Consider the following 24,928-nt stretch of genomic DNA (forward strand, 5'->3'; position numbering starts at 1 on the left):
TACCTCCCACATAGTACAGTCAAAACACCCCTGGTGACCAAATACCTCCCACACAGTACAGTCAAAACACCCCTGGTGACCAAATACCTCCCACACAGTACAGTCAAAACACCCCTGGAGACCAAATACCTCACACGCAGTACAGTCAAAACACCCCTGGAGACAAGTGGTACTGTTGTCCTTCCAGATCTGGACAGTTGTAACTGTGGGTTTCTCCCTCTCCAGGAGGCGACAGTAGATTGGCCTGAGGTAGACAACATTGTGGTCTGATGTCCCCAGGGGAGGTCTGGTGGTGGCAGAGAACGCATTTGGTATTGTCCCATAGCACATCAAGTCGAGTCTTATTTTTCCTAGTGTGACATTTCACATACTGGTGGTATGTGCGCAGGACTTTGTACAAAGTACAGTTGTTAAAATCCCCTAAAATAAATGTGGTTGCGTCGGGGGAGATGGAGTCCAGTTTCTGTGACAGATTATAAATAATCTCTGATGCCTTTGTTATATTAGCTTTAGGTTGAATGTACACAATGGTAACAAACAATTGGGGCAACAGTAGGGTCGCAGTGACACAGAAAGCAGTTCAATGTCGGGGGTACAGAGATCTTACCAGGATCCATTTACACCACTGGTCCCTGAAAGCAGGCAGACCGCCAGCCGTGATGTTTCGGTGTGACTATCAGATCACGGTGCGCTCTGACCAGTGTAAAGCCGGCCATCTCCACTTCCCTCTCCGGGACTCTGTCATCCAGCCAAGTCTCAGTAAACGCCAGCAAACAGGCCTCCCGGTATTTGTGTTGGAAATGCAGATTCGCTGACAGCTCACCCGCTTTCCCCCTCAGTGACTGGCTATTGATCAGCAAGGTGGTGGGTAAGGGGAGTTGGTTCTTTAATTTTTGAAGTCTTTGTCTGATTCCCCCTCGTTTTCCAGGTTTGCATTTGGGTTTGTAATCCACTCACAGACAATCAGGGATTAGATGGTCCATTGGGATATCCATGGCGTTTGAGTTGCATTGTAGTAAGAACTCCCTGCTGTATTGGATTCCGCTGCCAGATGCGTTTTCATAATTTAGTCCGTTCGTAGCGGGTATGTACACGATCAACAAGATCAGTCCAACACCCCACCACTGTAAATCCTTGGTTGGCAGATTGCTTGTAAACTAAGTGTACAAATTGAAAACATAAAAGAACGGCACACGAAACGCCACGCCACACTGCAGGTCGCACCAGAGCCGCGCCCCCCATTAACTATTTACATACATTATTGACTGTCACATTAGGTGGCTCAGAGAGCAAGGCATGAAATGGTACAAACTACTCGATGTTCTGCACCAGCAGAGGGCCTGTGCTACTACTCCCCCTGACATCATAGTCATCCACCTCAGTGGAAATGACTTGAATACACCAACGGGTATATCTGCCGCACCAACGGGTGCGAATGTTTCCCTGGACAACAGTGGTCTTCTCTGATATCGCGCAGTGGAGGAGCTGGATGTTCCAGTAGGAACAGAAGTGCATAAAGGGGGCCCAGCGCTCCCTCAATCAGCTGGTGTAGGCATTTAAGGGAACACAATCTACCACCCTGCCATTAAGCAGTGTGTCCCTGGGATGTACCGTAGGGGTGGAGTGCATCCTGACGGATGAGGGCAATGACGTATTCCTTGAGAGTTGGTCTCAAGTCTCCACCGTTCTCTCCTTCTTAGTAGGAAGACGGAGAAGGGTGCAATTACGGCCTGCAATTCGGGGCGTTCCTGCATGTGGGCATTCCTGTATCTGCAGGAATCCCTCCTTATACTTCTATTGGTCCATTTTTAAGATCGTACTCCAATACACAGGTGGGAGTGCTCCAATACACTGTGGTGGTAATGCAACTTAACATTGGATGCTAACTTCCGATAAACCCCACAGTAGAAGATGCACGGATGACAACACCGTTAGCTAGCTAGCTAGGACAACTGTAGACAGTGTCCTTTGCCCCTGCTGTCAGGTACTGTTTTTCCTCAGTTCTGTTAATGGCGAGGGCAAGTGTTAGCAAAGGACACTGGGTGCTAGCTTGCTAGTTAAAGCTTCTTACGGCTGAAATCCTGTTAACGGGATCGATTTGACAACAGCCAGTGAAAGTGCAGGGCGCCAAATTCAAACAACAGAAATCTCATAATTAAAATTCCTCAAACATACAAGTATTATACACCATTTTAAAGAAACTTGTTTTTAATCCCACCACAGTGTCCGATTTCAAAAAGGCTTTACGACGAAAGCATACCATGCAATAATCTGAGTACAGCGCTGAGGCACCAAAACAAGCCATACAGATACCCGCCATGTTGTGGAGTCCACAGAAGTCAGAAATAGCATTATAAATATTCACTTACCTTTGATGATCTTCATCGGAATGCACTCCCAGGAATCGCAGTTCCACAATAAATGTTTGTTTTGTTTGATAAAGTCCATAATTTATGTCTAAATACATCCTTTTTGTTCGCGCGTTTAGTTCACAAATCCAAATTCACGAGGCGCAGGCACTTAGCCCAGAAGAAAAGTCAAAAAGTTCCATTACAGTTCGTAGAAACATGTCAAACGATGTATAGAATCAATCTTTAGGATGTTTTTATCATAAATCTTCAATAATATTCCAACCGGACAATTCCTTTGTCTTTAGAAATGAAAAGGAACGCAGCTCACTCTCACGGGCCGCGTGCATGACTTAGCTCATGGCATTCTGCCAAACCTCTTAGTCAAACAGCCCTTATTCGCTCCCCCTTCACAGTAGAAGCCTGAACCAAGGTTCTAAAGACTGTTGACATCTAGTGGAAGCCTTAGGAAGTGCAATGTGACCAATATCCCACTGTATATTCGATAGGCAATGATTTGAAAACCTACAAACCTCAGATTTCCCACTTCCTGGTTGGATTTTTCCTCAGGTTTTTGGCTGCCATATGATTTCTGTTATACTCACAGACATCATTCAAACAGTTTTAAAAACTTCAGAGTGTTTTCTATCCAAATCTACTAATAATATGCATATCTTAGTTTCTGGGCCTGAGTAGCAGGCAGTTTACTCTGGGCACCTTATTCATCCAAGCTACTCAATACTGCCCCCCAGCCATAAGAAGTTAACTAGTGAGGACTCCAGTGCACAGCTGGTGGGAAAGGTAGCTAGCTAACATTAGCTAGGACACCGGTGGACAGTGTCCTTCGCCCCTGCTTGTCGAACACTGTTCTCCCGCAGTTCCGTTAACAACAGCGAGGGCAAGGTGTTCAGCAGGCATTGGCGAAGAGCACTAGGTGCTAGTTAGCTATCTAACTAGGACTCCGGTACACAGCAGGTGGGATAGCTAGCTAGCTCGCACACCGGTAGACAGTGTACTTCCCCCCCTGCCTGTCAAGCACTGCTTTCCCGCAGTTCTGTTAACTACGGCGAGGGCAGGTGTTCGGCAGGCGGAATCAAAGCAAATTAGCTAGGTAGCTTGGAGGACTTGTGTACACAGTAGGTGGGAGGCGAGGGTGACACCGGTAGACTGTGTCCTTCGCCCCCGAAAAACTCAGATAATACTTTTATTTCCCTTTTCTTTTGACTCACATTTAATCGCATAGACAATCAGGTGAAATCTCAAATATCAAGGGTAACAAAAGCATGAAGAGGGCGTGTGTGGGGTGTATGCAGGAACCAATAGGATGCTCGAGGGGGGTCACAATGACACACTATAAGCAAGATGCTCACATAGTCCCTGTCCATTGTCACAATGATGCTATCTATAAGAGCCCACTAATAATTGAAATTAAGCACACACCGTGTGTGTGAAAGAATACCATGCCATTTTTTCAGAGAGCACAATTATGAACTTGAAAATGTATCAATAAACCAGTTAGGCACATTTGGCAGACAATACATTTTGAAAAGTAATGCAACCCTTCAGTCTAAAACTTTGCACATAAACTGCTGTCATCTAGTGGCCAAAATCTAAATTGTGCCTAGAGTCCTCAATCATATAATGACCTTTTTCTTGCATTTCAAAGATGATGGAACCAAAAGAATATAGTAAATGCATCTTTTTTTTCTTTGTTATCCTTTACCAGATCAAATGTGTTATATTCTCCTACATAAATTTCACATTTCCACAGACGTCAAAGTGTTTCCTTTAAAATGGTATTAAGAATATGCATATCCTTGCTTCAGGTTCTGAGCTACAGGCAGTTAGATTTGGGGATGTCATTTTAGACAAAAACATTTTTTTTTAAAGGGTCCAATCCCTTAAGCAATAAGGCACAAGGGGGTGTTGTATATGGCCAATATGCCACGGCTAAGGGCTGTTCTTAGGCACGAAGCGGAGTGCCTGGATACAGCCCTTAGCCATATGGTATATTGGCCATATATCACAAACCCCCAAGGTGCCTTATTGCTAGTTTAAACTGTTTACCAACTGAAAATGTTAGTGACACCAGGGGAAAATGTTAGTCTGGAGCCCTGGCTATATATCCTAGCTATATCCCCCTCCTCTCCATCCTCACCTCCTGTCTTCTTGTGTGTTCTGTCCTCATTCCCTCTCTTCCACTCCTCCCTGCCAGAACGCGTACCCCTCCAGGCGTTCCACCCACACGGACAACTCAGCCCTCTTCATGGTAAGGCCCCGGGGCTGTGCTCCCATTCTCTTCTTCCCTTCACTCCTCCTCCACTGATTTTAAAACAGTGGTCAATTTAGGTTTTACATCAACAAATAACCTTCGATTCATTGCATGTGCATCTCTTATTAAAGAGACCCTGCAATTCCCGGTCGCCTCCACATGTGGTGTTACCTGCTCTCTTTCCGTCCTCTAACCACCCGTCAACACCCAAAAACCTTTCATTGTCCTCCCTCCTTCTCTAACTAGTCTTCCAGGGTTGGATTGACGCTCTTGTCTGATTTATAGTGTGAATGTGTGTAGCTATATAACCAATCTATAGACTTACAGGTAACTGACAAATGAGGGATACAAAGTATATTGAAAGCAGGTGCTTCCACACAGGTCTGGTTCCTGAGTTAATTAAGCAATTAACATCCCATCATGATTAGGGTCATGTATAAAATGCCCAGTTAAACATTATTTTGGCCCTCATGGCTAGAAGAAGAGATCTCAGTGACTTTGAAAGAGGGGTCTCAAAGGAGCATATGGGGTTTAAAGTGTGTGTGTGTGTGTGTCTCTCAGTCACCAGATCTCAACCCAATTGAACACTTATGGGAGATTCTGGAGCGGCGCCTGAGAGTGTTTTCCACCACCATCAACAAAACACCAAATGATGGAATTTCTCATGGAAGAATGGTGTCGCATCCCTCCAATAGAGTTCCAGACTTGTAGAATATCTAACTGTGACGTTTTCATTACGCACCAAACTGCCAAGTGGGACTAAGATGAAACGCTCATTTTCATTTTCTGTCAAGTGCCTAATGAACACCACCCTGGCTATTATACATTTTTCACACAAACGTTCCTCTGACCCAAACTGTACTCCTCTGGCTCACTTTTCTCTGAGCACAGTATGGTCTAACCCAAGGATCAGCCTGCTTTGTTACACACAGCTTATTTAAAGCCTGGTTTGGGCGGGACATGGCGAGCTAACCATGCCCCTCTGCTCACTTAAGGAAATGTAAAATGTAAATATCCACACCAGCACGGTATGGTTTGGGTCGGCACGATAGTGTGAAAATGCTGTTAGTATAGTTATTAGATGACCTGCTGCTATTGGATTCCTTGCCTGTCCCCTTCTTGGTTTCATTCACCTGTTCAATAGACAATGGTCATATCCCAAATGGCACCCTGTTCCCTATATAGTTCACTAATTTTCTATGGAGAGCCCATGGGCGCAGCAAATAGGTCTCTTTGTCTTCCTGGCGCATTGTAACCAGCTTACACATGTCCTGGCTTAACCCCTCCACTTCTCCTCCACTTCTTTCCCTTCTGATTCCCCTCTTTCTGTATTTCTTTTCTGTCTCTCTCTCTTCCGTCTCCGGCTGGTTCACTGTTAGAGCGAGTACCAGCCTCGCATGGTGTTTGAGATAGACACTGACACCAACACTATAAAGAGGAGGCCTGGCATTTACAAGCAGGTGAAACACTTTTGGTTACAGTACTACATACGCACAAACATTTGACTTGTTTCACACGCACATTTAGGGAGAAACTATGTGTACACAGCATACATACACACACGCAGTCACACATTGTTGGATTAATGATACACAGCAATACATACAAACAAACCAAGTCATAATTGTTTCTGTAAATTGCTCTGGATAAGAGCATCGGCTAAATGACTCAAATGTAAAATGGTGTACATGCGCTGTCTGCAAACATACACTACAGTGCATTCGGAAAGTATTCAGACCCCTAAACCTTTTCCACATTTTGTTATGTTACAGCCTTATTCTAAAGTGGATTAAAAAATAATGTTGTCGGCGGGTACAAAGAAACGTTCTGGGACCTACAGAGAGTAAAACATTTCTAACCAAAGCAATGATACATTTAATGCAAATAGTCTTTAGTCACGTGCAACATTTTTTTGTTATTTTCTTTTTATTGAAAATAAATAGATAAATGTGATGCATTCCTGATGTAACATAAGAACAAAAAAAGAAACAAATGTGAAGGTCATATGACAGGTGTTCAGTTAGTGGGTGATTACTGGCTTTTCACATGTAATACAGCTACCCATACAAAACAAAATGCAGTCAGACATTTCCTTTCAAACTAAAATGGATCACAAAAGTTGTCATATGCTTCATATGAACAATAGACAACTACCTTACCAGTTTTATTAATAAAATATCCTAAGAACAGCAAATACATCTTTGACTTTCAACTTACACAACTTTCCTTTTCAGTTCATTCTGAAGAGAGTTTGGGGAAGAGTTAAGATAATATGGTACTTCTGAAATGATCGATCAAGCAACCCAAAAGCTTGGGGTCCATTTATTTTGAATAATTTCCACAGGAAACCATGATAACATTGTGAAATTAATACAAAATCAACATAATACCCTTTGAAAAACTTAAAATCCTCAGTCATACAATAGAAATGTTATTGCACAATAGGACTTGCAGAGTAACAAGCCTCAGTTCTACTCCTCTTCAAGTCATTATTACATTTCAGACACGAAACATAAGACATTGATTTTCTGATGCTTTAATAGGAACACTAACTTTTTAGATACTTCTGTTGTTTGCAAGTATATCATATGATATTTATTTTCAGCCAATTAAAAACAAAAAGGAAAAAATAAAGAGATGAATCGTGGTTGATTAAATGTAGCCAGGTCGTTAACGGTTGGCAGGTGTCTAAGGCTCTGCCATGGCAGAGCTGACTGAGTCCTGGGGGGCAGCTGTTGCCTGCTGGGAGCTGTAGTCTTGCCCCTGGCCCTGGGGGCCAGCGTCGGGCTGGGGGCCCACTGAAGAGTCATGGCCATGTGGGACCTGTGGCTGCACAGGGAAGTCTTTGGGGCCGACATGAGGAGGGAATGGGGCCACCCCAGGGGGCAGGTGTCGGAGTGGGATGAAGTGATCAAGTGGTCCATAGTGCACGTAGGTATGTGGGGGTCCTATGGGTCGGGCCATAGGAAGGTAGAAGGAAAAATGAACATACAAATATAACACTGTAGTACCAACATAACAATAGCATTGCTAATCACAACTGAAATACTAATAGCAAAGACTCAACTTGAGATAAAAGTTGGCGGCCAGAATTCACCACCTACCGAATGGAGGAGGCACCGGTCCATAGTGAGGAGGTGGAGGAAGGTACCGGTTGTGTGGGGAAGAGGGACCGTAAGCACCAGGAGGTGGAGGCCGATGTCCGGGTGGTATCATTGAACCAGGCGGGTGTCCGTTAGGCGGTGGGGGTCCAGGAGGCATCATGCCTGAGTGTCCGTTGTCTGGTCGGTACACGGGAGGCATGAAGGGTGGGGGAGGAGGGATGTGGTGTGGTCCGGGAAGAGGACGGTGGCAGTGTCCGGAGGGATGGCTGATGACTGGTCTGAGGCTTGAGTCGAGGGGGGAGCTGATGGGAGAGACCAGCAGGGAGCCAGGACCCTGAGGTCGAGAGTTCTGGAGGAACACAAAAAAATATTAAAACAAAGAATAGCAATAGGTCCATTGTGCTTGTAGCCCTGCTGCTGGCACCAACAATGAGAGACCCTTTCATCTGATTCAAACAGTTTCGTTAGGTTAGAACAAAACAAACAATTATGCACTGGTGAGAAAGACAACAATACCCCACAATAATAAGTCAAGTTACACAGTCCCACAAGAATCACACGACCAAGTTCCACACACTGATTCAGAATCAGGACCGTTTCCACAAAGCATTAACCTCAAACACACACAGCTTTAAATGACAACACATTTGAGATATCCATCATGTAGTTGTGCTGAAGTTATGGCTTTGTAGAACAGTGTCACCAATTCATTCAGTGGGGGTCAGAGGGAGGGTGTTGTAATATAGGGAAAATATAAAAGGAGCTTACAGACGGGCCACGGGAAGCGGCAAAGGTCTTCAGACTTCAATGGGAGTAGGGCGGCAAAACGCAAGCAGTTTCGCAAGTGGCGCCATTCGTGGTACTCACTCCAGTGAGCGGCGACGCTGGCTCTACGCTCAAGGCTTCAAAATATGCACGGTTGACCAATGAGCAGAGTTCTTCTCGCCAACCAACCAACCAACCAATGTTTTAATCACAACCGCCGAGCTGACAACAACCGGGACCGCTGGCATCTACACACGGTAGGCAGAAATGTTCAGTTTACCGCAGCCGTCAGTAAGCGCCTTAAAACAAGCAACCACACATGTCAGAATCCAGCCAGCAATGTTAAGTCTGACAACCATGTGACGCCACTACCCAGCTGACTGCCACTCCAGCCACTGATCCACGGCTGGGGTAAGCATGCTCACACACACATCCGCATCCCTGCCACCGCTGCCTCGAACATAATACTCACTGCCTCTGGGTTCTCTGTGGAGGCCTGGGCCTCAGCCTGTGACTCTAGTGGAGCGGTCTGTTTAGTGCAAACACACCCACATGATGGAGGAACAGGGGGGAGAGATGCACATTGTCTCAAATTGACTGAAACTTACCGAGCTGCCCAGATTGCTTGGTGAGGATGTACGTGGGGCCATGGTGTCTGTGGAGGAACAAAGGGAAGAATGATTAGAGGAGATATAGGATAAGGGCTCGATTAGGGAATAATACCACATCAACCCTCATTGACAAAAAATACAATCCCTACCAGGTCTAGCAGCCACTGGGTGTTTGTGGTACGGAGAGTAATGGCGGCCGTGAGGGTCAGAGTGAGGTCGTGGTCCTGTTGGACAATAAATACACGGTGATACATCAACGTAAAACACTGCAATATTCTCGGATCTTCTAGAATGCTAACCTTGGCTCTCCTGGTTGTCATTAGGCACTTGACTCTAGACCACGTTACTGGTTCATGCTACCATCTATTTATAGCAAAGTCTGGTCTATTTGCAGTCCGAGGAAAATGTTTGGTCATGTCATGGTAGGATATTATTCTTCCAGAACTAGAAGTACCAGTATCAGAATATTTGAGATTCTTCAAAGAAGCCACCCTTTGCCTTGATGACAGCTTTGCACACTTTTGGCATTCTCTCAACCAGCTTCATGAGGTAGTCACCTGGAATGCATTTCAATTAACCTTGTTAAAAGTTAAATTTGTGGAATTTCTTTGCTTCTTAATGCGTTTGAGCCAATCAGTTGTGTTGTGACAAGGTAGGGGTGGTATAAAGAAGATGGTCTTTTACCAAATTGGGCTAAGTCCATATTATGGCAAGAACAGCTCAAAGAAGCAAAAAGAAACGACAGTCCATTACTTAAAGACATGAAGATCAGTCAATCTGGAAAATTTCAAGAACTTTTAAAGTTTCTTTAAGTGCAGTCGCAAAAACCATAAAGCTCTATGATAAAACTGGCTCTCATGAGAAACGCCACAGGAAAGACCAAGAGTTACCTCTGCTGCAGAGGATAAGTTCATTAGAGTTACCAGCCCAAATAAATGCTTCAGAGTTCAAGTAACAGACACATCTCAACATCAACTGTTCAGAGGAGACCACGTGAATCAGGCCTTCATGGTCGAATTGCTGCAAAGAAACCACTACTAAAAGGACCCCCATAAGAAGAGACTTGCTTGGGCCAATAAACAAGAGCAATGGAGATGAGACTGACGGAAATCTGTCCTTTGGTCTGAAGAGTACAAATTTGAGAGTTTTGGTTCCAACCTTCGTGTCTTTCTGAGACGCAGAGTAGGTGAACGAATGATCTCCATATGTGTGGTTCCCACCGTGGAGCATGGAGGTGGTGTGGTGTGATGGTGCTTTGCTGGTGACACTGTCTGTGATTTATTTAGAATTCAAGGGACACTTAACCAGCATGGCTACCACAGCATTCTGCAGTGATACGCCATCCCATCTGGTTTGCGCTTAGTGGGACTACCATTTGTTTTTCAACAGGACAATGACCCAACACACATCAAGGCTGTGTGAGGGCTATTTGACCAAGGAGAGTGATGAGTGCTGCATCAGATGGCCTGGCCTCCACAATCACCCGACCTCAACCCAATTGAGATGGTTTGGGATGAGTTGGACCCCAGAGTGTAGGAAAAGCAGCAAACAAGAGCACAGCATGTGGGAACTCCTTCAAGACTGTTGGAAAAGCATTTCAGGTGAAGCTGGTTGAGAGAATGCCAAGAGTGTGCAAAGCTGTCATCAATTCAAAGGGAGGCTACTTTAAAGAATCTCAAATATATTTTGATTTGTTTAACACTTTTGGTTATTACATGATTCAATATGTGTTGTTTCATAGTTTTGATGTCTTCACTATGATTCTACAATGTAGAAAATAGTAAAAATAAAGAAAAACCCTAGAATGAGTAGGTGTGTCCAAACTTCTGACTGGTACTGTGTGTATGTGTATATACAGTTGAAGTCGGAAGTTTACATACAGTTAGGTTGGAGTCATTAAAACTCGTTTTTCAACCACTCCACAAATTTCTTGTTTACAAACTATAGTTTTTGCAAGTCGGTTAGGATTACGTTCATCTCTAGGAGACAGAACGTGTCTCCTTTCTGAGCAGTATAACGGCTGCGTGGTTCGATTACAGGCTCAAAATGGCCAGAAACAAAGACTTTTCTTCTGAAAGGCCAGCATCCCGGTGTCGCCTCTTCACTGTTGACGTTGAGACTGGTGTTTTGCGGGTACTATTTAATGAAGTTGCCAGTTCCTCAACGTGTGAGGCGTCTGTTTCTCAAACTAGACACAAATGTACTTGTCCTCTTGCTCAGTTGTGAACCGGGGCCTCCCACTCCTCTTTCTATTCTGGTTAGAGCCAGTTTGCGCTGTTTTGTGAAGAGAGTAGTACACAGCGTTGTGCGAGATATTCAGTGTCTTGACAATTTCTCACAAGGAATAGCCTTCATTTCTCAGAACAAGAATAGACTGACGAGATTCAGAAGAAAGTGCTTTGTTTCTGGCCATTTTGAGCCTGTAATCAAACCCACAAATGCTGATACTCCAGATACTCAACTAGTCTAAAAGGAGGCCAATTTTATTGCTTCTTTAAATCAGGACAGTTTTCAACTGTGCTAACATACTTGCAAAAGGGTTTTCTAAAGATCAATTAGCCTTTTAAAATTATACACTTGGATTAGCTAACACAACGTGCCATTGGAACACAGGAGTGATGGTTGCTGATAATGGGCCTCTGTACGCCCATGTAGATATTCCATTTAAAAAATAAAATGTAAAAAATAAAAGCCGTTTCCAGCTACAATAGTAATTTACACATTAATGCATACACTGTATTTCTGATCAATTTGAAAATAAAATGCTTTTCTTTCAAAAACAAGGACATTTCTAAGTGACTCCAAACTTTTGAACGGTAGTGTATATTTTAAATATATATATATACAAATGTATGGAATGCAGTAATAACACAAGGGAAAGCAAAGGCTGAAGCTTTAGTAACCTAACGAGTTGCCACACACATATGATCTCACAACAGCTGAACACAACAAAAACACCACCATAGTACTGAAAGAGCAAGAGGGATGCAAGAGCGGTTATTCCAAATTGTGAAAGCAAACGAAGGCATGGGAACATTCTGGATCGTCTGGACACGCAAACACAGGTGAGAAAGATGGGTATGGCAGTAGAGGGAGAAAAGATGGCAGTGAAAGAGACAGGAAAGAATGTCTTCGAAAATCAGAGAGGACGTAATTAGAAGACAAACATTAGGAAGAGGAAAAGGTCAAATGGGTACCAACTAGGAGCAGGAGGAGAGCAGTAGGAAGAAAAATAAGGGAAATTATTGAAACACCACAGCGGAGGTAAAGACAGGGAAAAAGGAAAGGTGAAAAAGAAGCGGGGAGTCAGGGCATACAAGGGTGAACAAGGGGGGGGTGGTTGATTGGCTGAGGGATGGTACTGCTCGGCCAATCAGGGCCAAGGCTGTCCGGGGCGTGGGTTCAGGAGACTCACGGTAGGGCTTGTTCCTTCGCCCCACAGGGGGAGGGGGGGGCACCCGTGAACTTCTTACAGGGCCTGTACGAATCACCTGTTTAGCAAAACCATTTAACAACAAAACACTCAGCCAAATACCACTCTCAGTCTCTCCACATTGGACCAGCTACAAGGAATTCAAATCAAAACCCCAGGAAAACATGCATTTCAGAGGGTGGACGTCAAACAGCAGATGAGGTATCAGACAGTCAAAAAGTCCAAGATCTAATTTGAAACGCAGTCACAGATGATATCCAACCGACAAGACAATAGAAATGGTCAGGAACGTTACAGAACGTTCAGATAGAAATATGATTCTCTGTCCTCAAGAATAGAGTCATATCAGCCCTATTCATTTCATTTCTACGTGCAAGTTATGTTCTTACGATTTTGCCTTTTCTGAATGCACCCCAGACGTGCCAGTACTAAATAACGTGAACTGAGGATTGGTTCTTACCTCGTCGGAGAGGCATGGGAGCCATCCCAGGGGTGGGCTTGAACAGAGGCCTACAGAGCTCCTTCAGGTTGCTGGACATGTCAGTCAGTCTAGGGTGAAAAAGAGAACAGGCATTTAGATTCTCAATACTGTACCTCCAAATCTAGACTAATACAGCTTACTGCATTGCAAAACTGTGACCAAAACACTTGCATTTGTGGCCCTTCGACTTGGCAGTGCAACCTTTGGTTCACAATGTGCCTCTTTTTACTTTACTATTATGACTAATTCAAAAAGTAAATGTGAGATTGACCAAAAATAAACCAAATCAAAGGATCTGCCTGTCTCCATTTTGAGTGAGCAATAGGTGAGCCCTGCTTTGGTATAGCCCAATTGAGTCTGTTGTATTAGTGTTGCACTCACAAGTTACGAATGTTAGTTGTTTCCTTCTTCTCGTCGAACAGAGCTCGCTCTGCGGCGCGTGCAATCACCTAGAGAGAACGAAGAGACATTTAAAATCTCCTGTTATGGACTAAATTCACCTTACAAATGACTGGCCAAACAAAATACTTAAAAAAAAAAATCCTGATCCTAATGTCTGTGCCATCGATGGGGGTTGAGAAATGAGACATTTGTTGTTTCTTTAACAAATGGACTAATAAAGTTGTATTGTACAAACCCAGTTCTCGTGAGATTTCTGCTCCTGCTCAATGATCTGAGCTTTGTAGAACTTCTCGGTCCATTTCAGCTCGTCCTGGATCTCCTTAACGCGCTGCCTACACACCTTGACCTCTTCCTCTAGGGCCTTGCCGTCCATCTCCGTCAGCCGGTCTTCCTTGTTGGGGCGCTCAAACTCCTCCTTGGTCAGCTTCCTGTAAGGCGACACAAATTAAATCAAACTATTTAAAGACCATTTGAAAACCTCAAACCTCACAGTAAAAGTATACAGTAAAAGACAAGGAAAAATGTTTTTTTTTTTACATGCTGTGGAACCATGGAGAACAAACCCTACTATGGTATTAACACATGAACTGCACTGCTTCTGATTCCACTTACTGCTGCAAAGCGTTCTCCTTCTGCTGGTACATCTCTGTCATGATGTCATTCTTCTGCTGCAGGGTCTTGTACTGGTTCTCCAGGTGGTTCTTGTCACTTTTCACCAACAAGATGTCATGCTCCAGCTTCTGAAATTGCTCTGTGGTGAAAACAAGTTGATAGTGTTGAGAGAGAAAAGGCAGTGATGCATATCAAATTCTAGTTGCTGGGACATACCTTCCAGCTCTTTCCTGGACTTCTCTTCGTTCAGCAGCTTGGTCATGAAGCGATCGCGCTCTTCCTCCACAACAGACAGAGTGGTCTGGACCTGTGGAAAGTTCTTCCAACAGTTAGTGGAAGAGTTGACACACTTCTTGGTTCTGAGCACAAGTTTTACCTGCCTTCAGGTACACAGAAATCTGGGTCCGTTCAAGAAAGAACTCAGTCTTACCCGAGAGACATCCATCATTTGCTTATGGCGGTTTTGGATGATGGTCTGCTTGTCTGAAACAAATAATTGTAAACACAGTGACACGTTTCAGGAAAGTAGGCGTATGTCGCGCGTCAATACTTCACAGGAGAGGCATTTGAATGTATAACTATCAAAATGCGTTTTTGGGGGCAAAATGCCTTCTGGTACGTGAACTTCCATGTGCCTTAATAACAAACTTGCATGCCATCCGTAAATACGAATAAAAATGGTCAACTATGAGCAGAGTTAGTTTAGCCACGGAAAAAGGAAGGAACCTTCCCTCTAGCCATGATTGGCTGAGATAATGGATGAGCTGGACGCGCCATGAAACGAGTTCGGATTGGTCTGCCATGTAGCACGCTAAATAAATAGTGCTTTACATTCCACTATACAATACCACCCATTCCCAACATAAATCAGGACAACAATCTATAACATGAGCTTCTCAGTATGTGTAAGTAACCCTTTCTAATGCAGCTTTTTTGAAAGATGCTCTCCACTTTTAGGAGACCCAAGTTTTGAAATCAGTGGACTGTCCGGTGGAAGCAGAGTATGATAGCTAAGGAGATGGAGAAAATTCTGTGGTTTGATTGCAAATATGCAGAGGCAGTCGAAAATAGAACACATAGAAGGCTGTTGTATAAAGCACCTGTCTCCAGAATACATCTTCAAACTAAGGGAAACCATTTTCAGATATAAGTTCCTAATTTTGTCAGAAAGTCGTTTTCTCATTGCAAAATAAAGCATATTGTTAGCTAGCTAACAATATGTGTGAACAATGCTGAATGGGTATAGACAAAGAAGAGCTCTCCAGTATGGGTTACAAGTTTATCAACTTTCAAAGCAGAATTACTTTCCCATTGTTCCTCAACTGTAGTGTATGATATACCATTTTGATGCTCCGAGTCTCTACTTTAATCCAATGTAAAAAAACACAATTTCAAATTTTGCTACATAAGACCAAATCACATGACAGTATCCTAATCAGAGAAGGCTGGTGGGAGGAGCTATAGAAGGACTGGCTCACTATAAAGGCATAAATGGAACGGAGTCAAGCACACTGTTTCCATGTATTTGGTTCCATTCCAGCCATTACAAGGAGCCCGTCCTCCTATAGCTCCTCCCACCAGCCTCCTCTGATTAGGACACCGTGTCAGGTGACTTACCGTTAGAGGCTACCCCGTTAGCAACAACTCCACCTTTCAGGTCATCGCAGGCCTCCAGGTCTCCTAGCAGGTCAGATAGAACCTGCCAGAGAGGTTGAGAACCACCAATTGATACATTACACTTTTCCCCTGGAATCAGTCAAGAAGTATTTTTTTGGAACATAATACAGGTGACATGTTTCTTTGTCATCAGGGTGCATTTGAGAACGTGTGAACAGGAATTGATGTGTGTAACAATATCGTAACGTGTAAAAAAAACTCAACGTTGTGGTCCTTCTGAAGGAGGGAATCCTCCAGGTCTTTCTGGGACTTCTGGTAGACTTTGATCTGCTCGCTTGTCTCCCTGTGCTTCTCCTCCCACAACTTGGCAGCATGGTGCAGCTGTAACAAGGAAATTAGGTCATCAGGACGGTGCAATGCAGGCCCTGCATGGCCAATGAGTCCTACACAATGTCATGAGGCTTAAAGTGTGAATCGTTGTTCCATATTGGTACTCACCGAGAGGTTCTCCTCCTTCAGGGTGGCAATATCCTTCTCCAGAACCTGGACCTGGACATTCCGGGCATCTTCGCGGAGCTTGGCTTCATCCATCAGAATGGTAGACTACAGATTCAATGATAAGGATAATTAAAAGGAAATAAACACTTTACATTTGATTGTTGCAATGTTAATATATTTGACATATTTTCATTGGGCATGTTCACTTATATGACCTATACCTTCGACAGTGCATCCTGGGTCTTCTTCTTGCTGCGCTTCAACTTCTCAATGGTTTTGTCCATTTCGGACATCTATGGGCAAAGATAATGATTAGCATAATGACAACCATCTTTCTCTGTCCTCATCAACGAGCCATCCTATTTAGGATAGTAGCTGGCTAATAGTAGCTGCCTATGCTGTCTACATCACGAAAGCAACTGCTCTCTAGGGTATCTCTCTCTCATTTGCAGGCTGTCCCTTTCTCTCTGTCTGCCCGCGCAAGTCCATGCAGCTGTAGGTGCAATGGATTGTGGTCATTTTAGTCAATTACCACATTTTCTGCACTAAACTATGTGGAATATTTATTCTCCTGTTGAAAACTACAACGTCCCGAAGTATGTGCTTGATTTGATTTCTCTCTAGAGAAACGGCACATTGAGCTCACATAATAAACTAACTTAATGGATTTCAAATAATTGAACCGACGTCAGAGAATTGGTTGTTCTGAAACATTTTAATTACAGCTAAATCGCTCAATACTACTCACCATATCTTCATGTTTCGCAGTATTGGCCCGCTCTTTGTCAAAGGATATGGCGTGTAAGTTATTTTCCTCGTCCAGGCGCTCATTTTGTCTCTCCATCTCTTGCACAATATTCTATTGGATAGAAAAAAAAAATGCTTAGTCAATTTAAACACTATGGAGAAGAAAAAAATAATAAAAAATCTAATAATTGTCAGCATGACAATGACATGTGATCAAGATAATATTTCTTAGAGACTCACCTCCAATTCCTGGATCTTCTCCAGAGATAAAGTGGCAGATTTTTCAGACAGCTTTTGCTTTTCTTTAAGTTCTTCGCCCTGAGGGGAACCCAGTAGAAATATACTGTCAAAACATTATGTACCTTAATTCACATTGAACTCAAAAGTCTGGATCTTAGTCAGTGAAAAGTCTCTGCAACTTACCTGTTGCTGCAGTTCAGCGACCTTTTGGAGTATCTCCTTCTTCTCTTGTTCAAGCTTTTTCATCCTGTCCACCATTTCTTTTTCAGTAGTGAATAAAAACCATGACAAGAGTATGAAATCAGACATGGTTTACACATGACAAGAACACCAGCCTGTAAGCAATATGAATGAGGATTCACTATGCACCCTAAATAGCCAGAGAGAAGAACTTACTTAGATATGACTTGCTTTTGACCTGTGAGAAGGAAAAGAAAAGTGGCAGCAAACAGCCTCCTCAACGGTAGCATACAATACATCATAGAATAACATAAAGCAATCAGATAATGAAATTATGAAAGCAGTAACTGTGCAACAACGACTTACAGATAGAATGCTCCTCCAGAAGAGGAAGCCGATGACCCCGGCACCTGCAGTGACCAGCACGGGTTCACAGGACACGCCGTAGAAGTCTGGACCTGGCTTCCAGTGCTCTGGCAGGCTGGTGACCATCTGGGGAAAGACAGGTCAAATCAGTGTTACTACAGCACCATGTCAGGCTTAGCAAATAAGTTGGGTAGTAGCTGGGCTGAGATGACAGAAGAAAATAAGTGATGTTAAAAACATTGAACTAAACCATCAGGCATTCCAGTGTTCTGTTTACAAGCATGGCTAATGGTTATCCCACTGAGCACCCTCTCAGTCAATGCAGAGGCATATCTTCAGATCAAATCAAGGTGGGTTTAGAAATAGACGTAGCCTATAACCTAGTTGTTGATCAAAATCAATAGAGAGAGGATTTGCCTTGACCTTATGTAATTAATGGGGATTGGATTGGACTGGGGCCCTACCACTGTCCAACCATGGTGACCTTTGCACAATACAGAACTTCCATCGCAGTCGCTCAGTGAAATTCAGGGATTGGCTAAATTAATCACCACAGAGTGGATCTAACTAACAAGCCTTAGGCCTATGTGGATTTAGAGTGCAAAAGATTGCATCATGTAGCCTTTCACCCTGTAAAATGGCCAATAAACAAAACAGATGATTACATAACATATCACTAGACATGAGCCACATGTAGATTTTAATGGCATGTAACCTCAAGTGATAGTTATGTAAGGGGAAGCTGTCAAAGCAAAATTCAACAACTTGAAGGCACCTCTCGATCTGAGACCCAGATATAGGAAGAACGGATACTGCTAGTCTGGAAAGTGAGCCATTTTTTAAATGAGGACGAGGACAGGCAAATGAAGTTGCCAACAAGATTCAGTTTCAATGTAGCTAGCTAGCCAGCCATGTGGCGGCCTAAGACTTGACTAGCCAGCTAGCTACATTGTAGCCAACTACTTACATATCGAAGTACAAGACAGTACAAGACAGGCAGTTGATCAGATTCTGTCATCAGGGGCAAAGTGGGTAAAGGGGTTGTTTCTTCCGAATCCATCGCTACTGTACGTTACTTTGACAGTTGAGCTGGCTATCTAGTTAGTTTGGCTTGTGACTTGCAATGCAACTCGTTTGCGTAAACCAACAACATGTCTACTAGCCTCCTTTTAGAGTTCTGAACGTGATTACTTTCTAAGCAAAACGCACAAAGCCTGGTAAAATGAGCGGGGGTATCATTTATATCCCACTCAATAAGCAAAACACCGGCTGTGGACACTTAACTTCAGTCTACACTTCACTAGAACAAGTCAACTAAAAAATGGGAAAGGATCACTTAACCTGGGCTGCATTCAGTACGTTTTTATGTTCTGGAACGTTTAATTTAACGGAAACGGTGCTGTACTCAACTACCAGTTGAAAACAGGGGAAGGGTTGGGTAACGCTGTCAGCATGGCAAATGCCGCCCCCCAAATAAAAATAATACATGCATTGTCCCAGCAATAATAAAATAAGTATGAATACTTGAGTCCTAAGCACTACATGCAGGCAATTAGTCAATTACAATAGGAAGGAAAGCCCATTCACAAGAGAGAAATACATGAAGTAACTTACCATAACACCATATATTCCAAGATACTCATAAAACAGGGTGACGAGACGACCAGATAAAATTAGCACTGATACGAATGATGAACCACTCTGCTCATCTTCATGGAAATCAGTGACAGCAGGTGACTCCAGAGATCCTGGAAATACAGCACAAGCAAATTAGGTTAATGCATACAGTTTACATCTCACCACAATTTCAAAAGTAGGGAAGTATAATGAACACCTACCTGAGGGAGGGTGATCCATGTCTACGCTAAGTCCCATGTCCAAGGTATTTTCAGACATATTCCCATCTTTTGAAACATTCAGAGAGGTTCAAACAGTGAGTAAATGTTCATGCATTGCAATCTAACTGGCATTGTCAGGAAGTGTATTTGTTCTGTCAACAGATTACTATTTACTTTGTTGTACTTCTTGGGCATTTCTTAAATACAGCTTATTCTGCAAACCAAATCTCCAGGCATTATTATCATGTCATTAGCAATGAATGAGACTTTCCAAATATTTATTTAACAAAAGGTTTTAATCCTCCTATACTCTGACTTGAACATAAACTGAAAAAAAAGCATTATTACCTGTGTCAGGGTGTAGTTGACTGCCCGCTGCCATGGGAGCACTGTTTCTGGCCGTTGAGTACTTCTGACGCAGGGTGAACACCAATTTCTGGAAGTCGTCCAAGATGGAAGCTTCCTCAACAAACTCACCAGCCTCCTGCTGCAGGTCAGCGTTCTCATGGGCATCCAGCATCCTCTCAATCTCATCCAGGATTGGGGTTTCAGAGCCTTCCAAAATGGCTTCCAGCACCGTTTCAATGTCCTCACTGACGTTTGTCTGGGACCGCCGGGCAGCCTTCAGCTCCAGGTCAAAAAAAAGGAACTCCAACCTAAAGAGGTTCTGAGGACCTAGAATCTTTTGGAGGCGCTCCATGTCCTCCTCCTTGCAGCGGTCTCGCAATAGTCTCAGCCTCAACACATTGTTACTGTATTCCGCCTCTTTGTTTGGAAGGGGATCCAGAACTTTATCTTTAAGTGAGGGCGTGTGGCTTTCAGCATCATTTTCAGTCTCATGCACCTCAGGTTCTATGTCAATAGCCTCGTCGTGTTGGACCACATCCAACACATCACTGGATACAACATCGGTTTGTGTATAACTATTGGGTTGCTCTGACCCAAATTCAGATAGACTTTCTGTGTCATTTTCATCAGTGTGCTCAGTTTTGGATGAAGACAATACTGCATTTTCATCCTCTAGCAACTCTTCCTCAATCTCTTCCCCCTCTAGGTGTATTGAATCCTCCTCCTCTATGGGGAGTTCTTGATGGCTCTCTTTCACCATTGTGTTTTTACTTGGATCTGGGACCTTCTGGTATGGTTCTCGAAATAGTCTGAAAAGCTCTGTACCACCCTGTTTAAAAGTATTCTCTACTTGTGAGAAATCTATTGACTCCTCTTTTTGTATGGGGAGTTCTTCAACAGCTTGTTTCTGCTCTGATTCGTTCATTTTACTATCAAAGTCTGAGAGCATGTCTGTCTGTGAGAGCTGTTTAGGGACTGGGCTGTCATCTTCTGTAAGATTCTCTGCTAAAGCCTCAGTGTGTTCACTCGCCTCATCAGCAGGAGGTGTTGAAGGTTCGATGACACCTTCTTCAGATTCATCCTCAAACTGCAACGTCTGAGAATCCTCATCAGGTACTTTGACAGCATCCTCACTGAAATTAGAGTCCGCAGGTTCCTCAAAGATTAGCTCAGAGGAAGTAGAACAGCCAAATGACTCCTTGGGTTCTTCAATTTTGGGAGGCTCCTCTGGTGTAATCTCACCTTCATCATCATCCTCCTCGTCATCTTCCTCTGAACCGGCAACATAAGCTATTCTTTCCCCACCACTGACAATGTTAAAAACGGTATCACCAAATGCAGACCACAGGTTATTGTCCTTGGAGTCCTGTTTCTGTGTATGAGGTACCTCTGATAGACTGTCTTCCTCATCTGTCTGATCAGATTCCGGAATGTTCTCGTGTTCCAAATTATAACTTTCTTCAGAAAAAGCCAGCAATGGAGTTTCCCTGAGATGATGATCACTGTCCTCATCCTGCTGATATTCAGTCTTGTCACTTTCCTCGTCATATGGAGTCACCTTCCAAGTGTCCTCATCATTGGAAGTGACAGCATCAAAAGTTATTCCAAGTGTGGTGTTTAACTCTGGAATAGGTCTGCCTTCTGAAAAACCATCAGGTGCATTTTCTAACTCAGGATCATCTTTGGATTCAGGTTCTGAGGGGGTTTCTTTGATCTCACCTTCCTCTGGTTCAACAACACTGTACGGCACAGAGTCCTCTGTCCTCTGCTGATCTTTCTGAAGGTAATCTTTGATCCTCTCAGCTGTGGTCTCAAGTACAGTGTTAGATTCCACTCCCTTTGTGTCAAGAGTTTCAGGCTGAGGCAGAGAGGACTCTAAAGCCTCAAAATGTCTCAGATCATCATTATCTGGAACCTCTACAACCTTATCAATGTCCTCAGGTACATCCCTATCAATCTCATCATTTTCTAACAGTGTCACTTCAGGTGGAGGCTCATCCACTTCCACCGTGGTGCTCTCAGCACTTTTGTTAAGGTACAAAGTCTCTGTGGTTACTTGCACAGATTCCTCCTTGTCTGTTAACAATAAAGAGGAACCTAACAGTGAATCAATGGCATAACTGTCAAACTTATCGTGTCCAGTGTCAAAGCAAACAATGTCGGTTTCCTGAAAAGAAAAAGAAAACATTGTTTGAGTCATACTACCTATTTCAGAAAGAAGTTCAGTCATTCCAGACAATGTTTTAAGCGATGATGCATTGGCAGTAGTGAACTAGGCCTACATCTATTTATTGACTTACCTCAGCAGGAATCTCCAATTCTTTTTCAGTGTATATGTGATTGATTACGAGTTGGTCCTTATTGAAGTAACCAAAACGGTTACCAACCCATTGTAAGAAATGGAAACAAAACAGAGAATGAAACATGTTAACAAAACAGAAAAAGCTTCAACATTCCTTCTAGACTGCAATGTTATCATATACAGTACCAGTAAAAAGTTTGGACACACCGACTCATTCAAGGGTTTTTCTTTATTTTCTACATTGTAGAATAATAGTGAAGACATCAGAACTATGAAATAACACATATGGAATCATGTAGTAACCCCAAAAAAGTGTACAAAAAAATATCTAAATATATTTGATATTCTTCAAAGAAGCTCAAATCAAATCAAATTTTATTGGTCACATACACGTGTTTAGCAGATGTAATTGCGGGTGTAGCAAAATGCTTGTTCTGTTGTTGAAACAGGAATGCTTTTACAACAGTCTTGAAGGAGTTCCCACATATGTTGAGCTCTTGTTGACTGCTTTTCCTTCACTCTGTGGTCCAATTCATCCCAAACCATCTCAATTGGGTTGAGGTCGGGTGAATGTGGTGAAAAAGCCCTTACACAGCCTGGAGGTGTGTTGGGTCATTGTCCTGCTGAAAAACAAATAATTGTCCCACTAAGCACAAACCACATGGGATGGCATATCACTGCAGAATGCCGGTTAAGTGAGCCTTGAATTCTAAATAAATCACAGACAGTGTCACCAGCAAAGCACCCCCACACCTCTTCCATGCTTCACGGTGGGAACCACCCATGCGGAGATAATTTGTTCACCTACTCTGCATCTCATAAAGACACAAAGGTTGGAACCAAAACTCTCAAATTTGTACTCATCAGACCAAAGGACAGATTTCCACCAGTCTAATGTCCATTGCTCGTGTGTCTAGGCCCAAGCAAGTCTCTTCTTCTTATTAGGGTCCTTCAGTAGTGGTTTCTTTGCAGCAATTCAACAATTAAGGCCTGATTCACGCAGTCTCCTCTGATCAGTTGATGTTGGGCTATGTCTGTTACTTGAACTCTGTGAAGCATTTACTTGGGCTTCAATATGAGGTGCAGTTAACTCGCAGCAGAGGTAGCGCTGGGTCTTCCTTTCGTGTGGCAGTCCTCATAAGAGCCAGTTTCATCATAGCGCTTGATGGTTTTTGCGACTGCACTGTTCTTGCCATAATATGGACTTGGTCTTTTACCAAATCTTCTGTATACCACCCCAACCTTGTCACAACACAACTGGCTCAAACGCATTAAGAAGGAAATAAATTCCACAAATAACATTTTAATAAGGCACACCTGTTAATTGAAATGCATTCCAGGTGACTACCTCATGAAGCTGGTTGACAGAATGCCAAGTCTGTGCAAAGCAGTCATCAAGACAAGGGGGGGCTACTTTGAAGAATCTAAAATATATTTGATTTGTTTAACACTTTTTTGGTTGCTACATGATTCCATGTGTTTTCCAAAGTGTTGATGTCTTTACTATTTTCTACATTGTAGAATAATAGTGAAGTAAAACCCTTGAATGAGTAGGTGTGTCCAAACTTTTGACAGGTACTGTAATTTAATATTAACTCATACTTACACTCCCTGCACATATATTTGTCCATTGGCCTGAGAGTTTATAGTAGACATATATAGTCTCTCCTTTTTTAAATGACAGAAACCGACAGTCTGGTCCGGTGAAATCGCTGAAAGCTTTGCCCCGGCACAGGAGCACTGTGGAGAGGAATGATTCAAAGATCAGTTGTTTCACGCCTACCAAAGATTCCAGCCCATTACCTCAGCGTCCACCCTATGTGCCCCATGCACAATCAGGGCGTGAATAGAATACACATCACTAAAGTAAGCCTTGTTTTATCTGCTTCTCTTTTTACAGAGCCAGAGTATCCAAAAGGAAAGCCAAGCATTAAGGCTAAATAGAATATTGTTTTTGTCTTGATAAGGTAGATGTAAAAAGAGAAGAACTTGCAAGCAGAGGGGTTAATGACATGCCAGTATTTTATGTCAACAATAGCTAGCTTTATAGCTAACCAGGCCTATACACCATCTTGCAATTTGCTTCCTAAGCCAACACAGAAGTATGATATATTTATGGTCAGTTTAGTAAGTAACTATAGTAGTTGATTACAATTAAGCTCACATCTCTATTATTGTGTGTAGCTAGCTAGTTAGTTAACTAAGAAGACTGTCAGATCAATTGGCAAGTTGTCATGTAGTTAGTTAGTCAACGTTCACAAGTTTGGATTAGCTATGGGCCCTTGTGTGGCTTTGCCTTTGGGTTCAAGAAAATATATAGGCCGAAAGCTTGTGCAAGCTACTAACGTAGTTACTACAGAAACACAGTTAATATAGTTTCAGAATTTGGCAACTAGTCAGGCAGTAGCCAACACAGGCCGAGACTTCGCTTCGGCTACAACTAAGCATAGCTTAGGTTATTATGCATTGGTAGTGTAACGACCCTGGGTTTATAAGCGCGGAAATCGACTCTGCCGCACGAGCCCTCGCGCTAGCTTGCGACTCTACGTCTTACAGGAAAGCGCTCACCGGCCAAGCACACACACTGTCGTGGATGCAAGGTCCGATCACTTCTGACACCAATGTAATGAAACAGTGGGGAGCAGGTCTCGAACCCTCGAACTCCTAGCCCGAGGTCCGGCGCGCTCTATCGACTGTGCGCCGGACCCTGGGGTTATAAGCGCGGAAATCGACTCTGCCGCACGAGCATGCTTTTGCGACACAG

At 43.3% G+C, this 24,928-nt stretch overlaps 1 protein-coding gene across 1 annotated transcript; it reads right to left on the reverse strand.

Annotated features, from left to right (window-relative positions):
* Positions 1-6,907: 6,907 nt before the first annotated feature.
* Positions 6,908-23,959, reverse strand: LOC120042564 (transport and Golgi organization protein 1 homolog). The gene is made up of 25 exons (XM_038987389.1): positions 23,771-23,959; positions 22,163-22,219; positions 19,863-22,029; positions 19,515-19,580; positions 19,291-19,424; positions 17,677-17,802; positions 17,527-17,548; positions 17,314-17,390; positions 17,131-17,208; positions 16,892-17,002; positions 16,365-16,436; positions 16,144-16,248; positions 15,904-16,026; positions 15,646-15,727; positions 14,459-14,511; positions 14,245-14,335; positions 14,029-14,167; positions 13,652-13,844; positions 13,396-13,463; positions 12,994-13,082; positions 12,516-12,578; positions 9,250-9,324; positions 9,098-9,144; positions 7,725-8,073; positions 6,908-7,568 (listed from the first exon to the last, which is right to left on the reverse strand). The coding sequence occupies exons 3-25, from the start codon at positions 20,809-20,811 to the stop codon at positions 7,309-7,311; spliced, it is 3,372 nt and encodes a 1,123-aa protein (XP_038843317.1). The 5' UTR covers positions 20,812-22,029; positions 22,163-22,219; positions 23,771-23,959; the 3' UTR covers positions 6,908-7,308.
* Positions 23,960-24,928: the final 969 nt, after the last annotated feature.

The sequence above is a fragment of the Salvelinus namaycush genome, unplaced genomic scaffold, assembly GCF_016432855.1.
Source record: "Salvelinus namaycush isolate Seneca unplaced genomic scaffold, SaNama_1.0 Scaffold71, whole genome shotgun sequence".
In the NCBI taxonomy this organism is placed as follows: Eukaryota; Metazoa; Chordata; class Actinopteri; order Salmoniformes; family Salmonidae; genus Salvelinus; species Salvelinus namaycush.

Bases quoted from the DNA above. Each gene is read 5' to 3' on its own strand.
- LOC120042564 (XM_038987389.1), bottom strand. From the start codon at position 20,811: ATGCTCTCAGACTTTGATAGTAAAATGAACGAATCAGAGCAGAAACAA. The intron at 19,581-19,862 runs GTAATAATGCTT...ATGTTTCAAAAG, and splicing joins TCAACTACACCCTGACACAG to ATGGGAATATGTCTGAAAAT. The intron at 13,083-13,395 runs GTGAGTGCAACA...TTTTCACCCTAG, and splicing joins ACAACTAACATTCGTAACTT to ACTGACTGACATGTCCAGCA.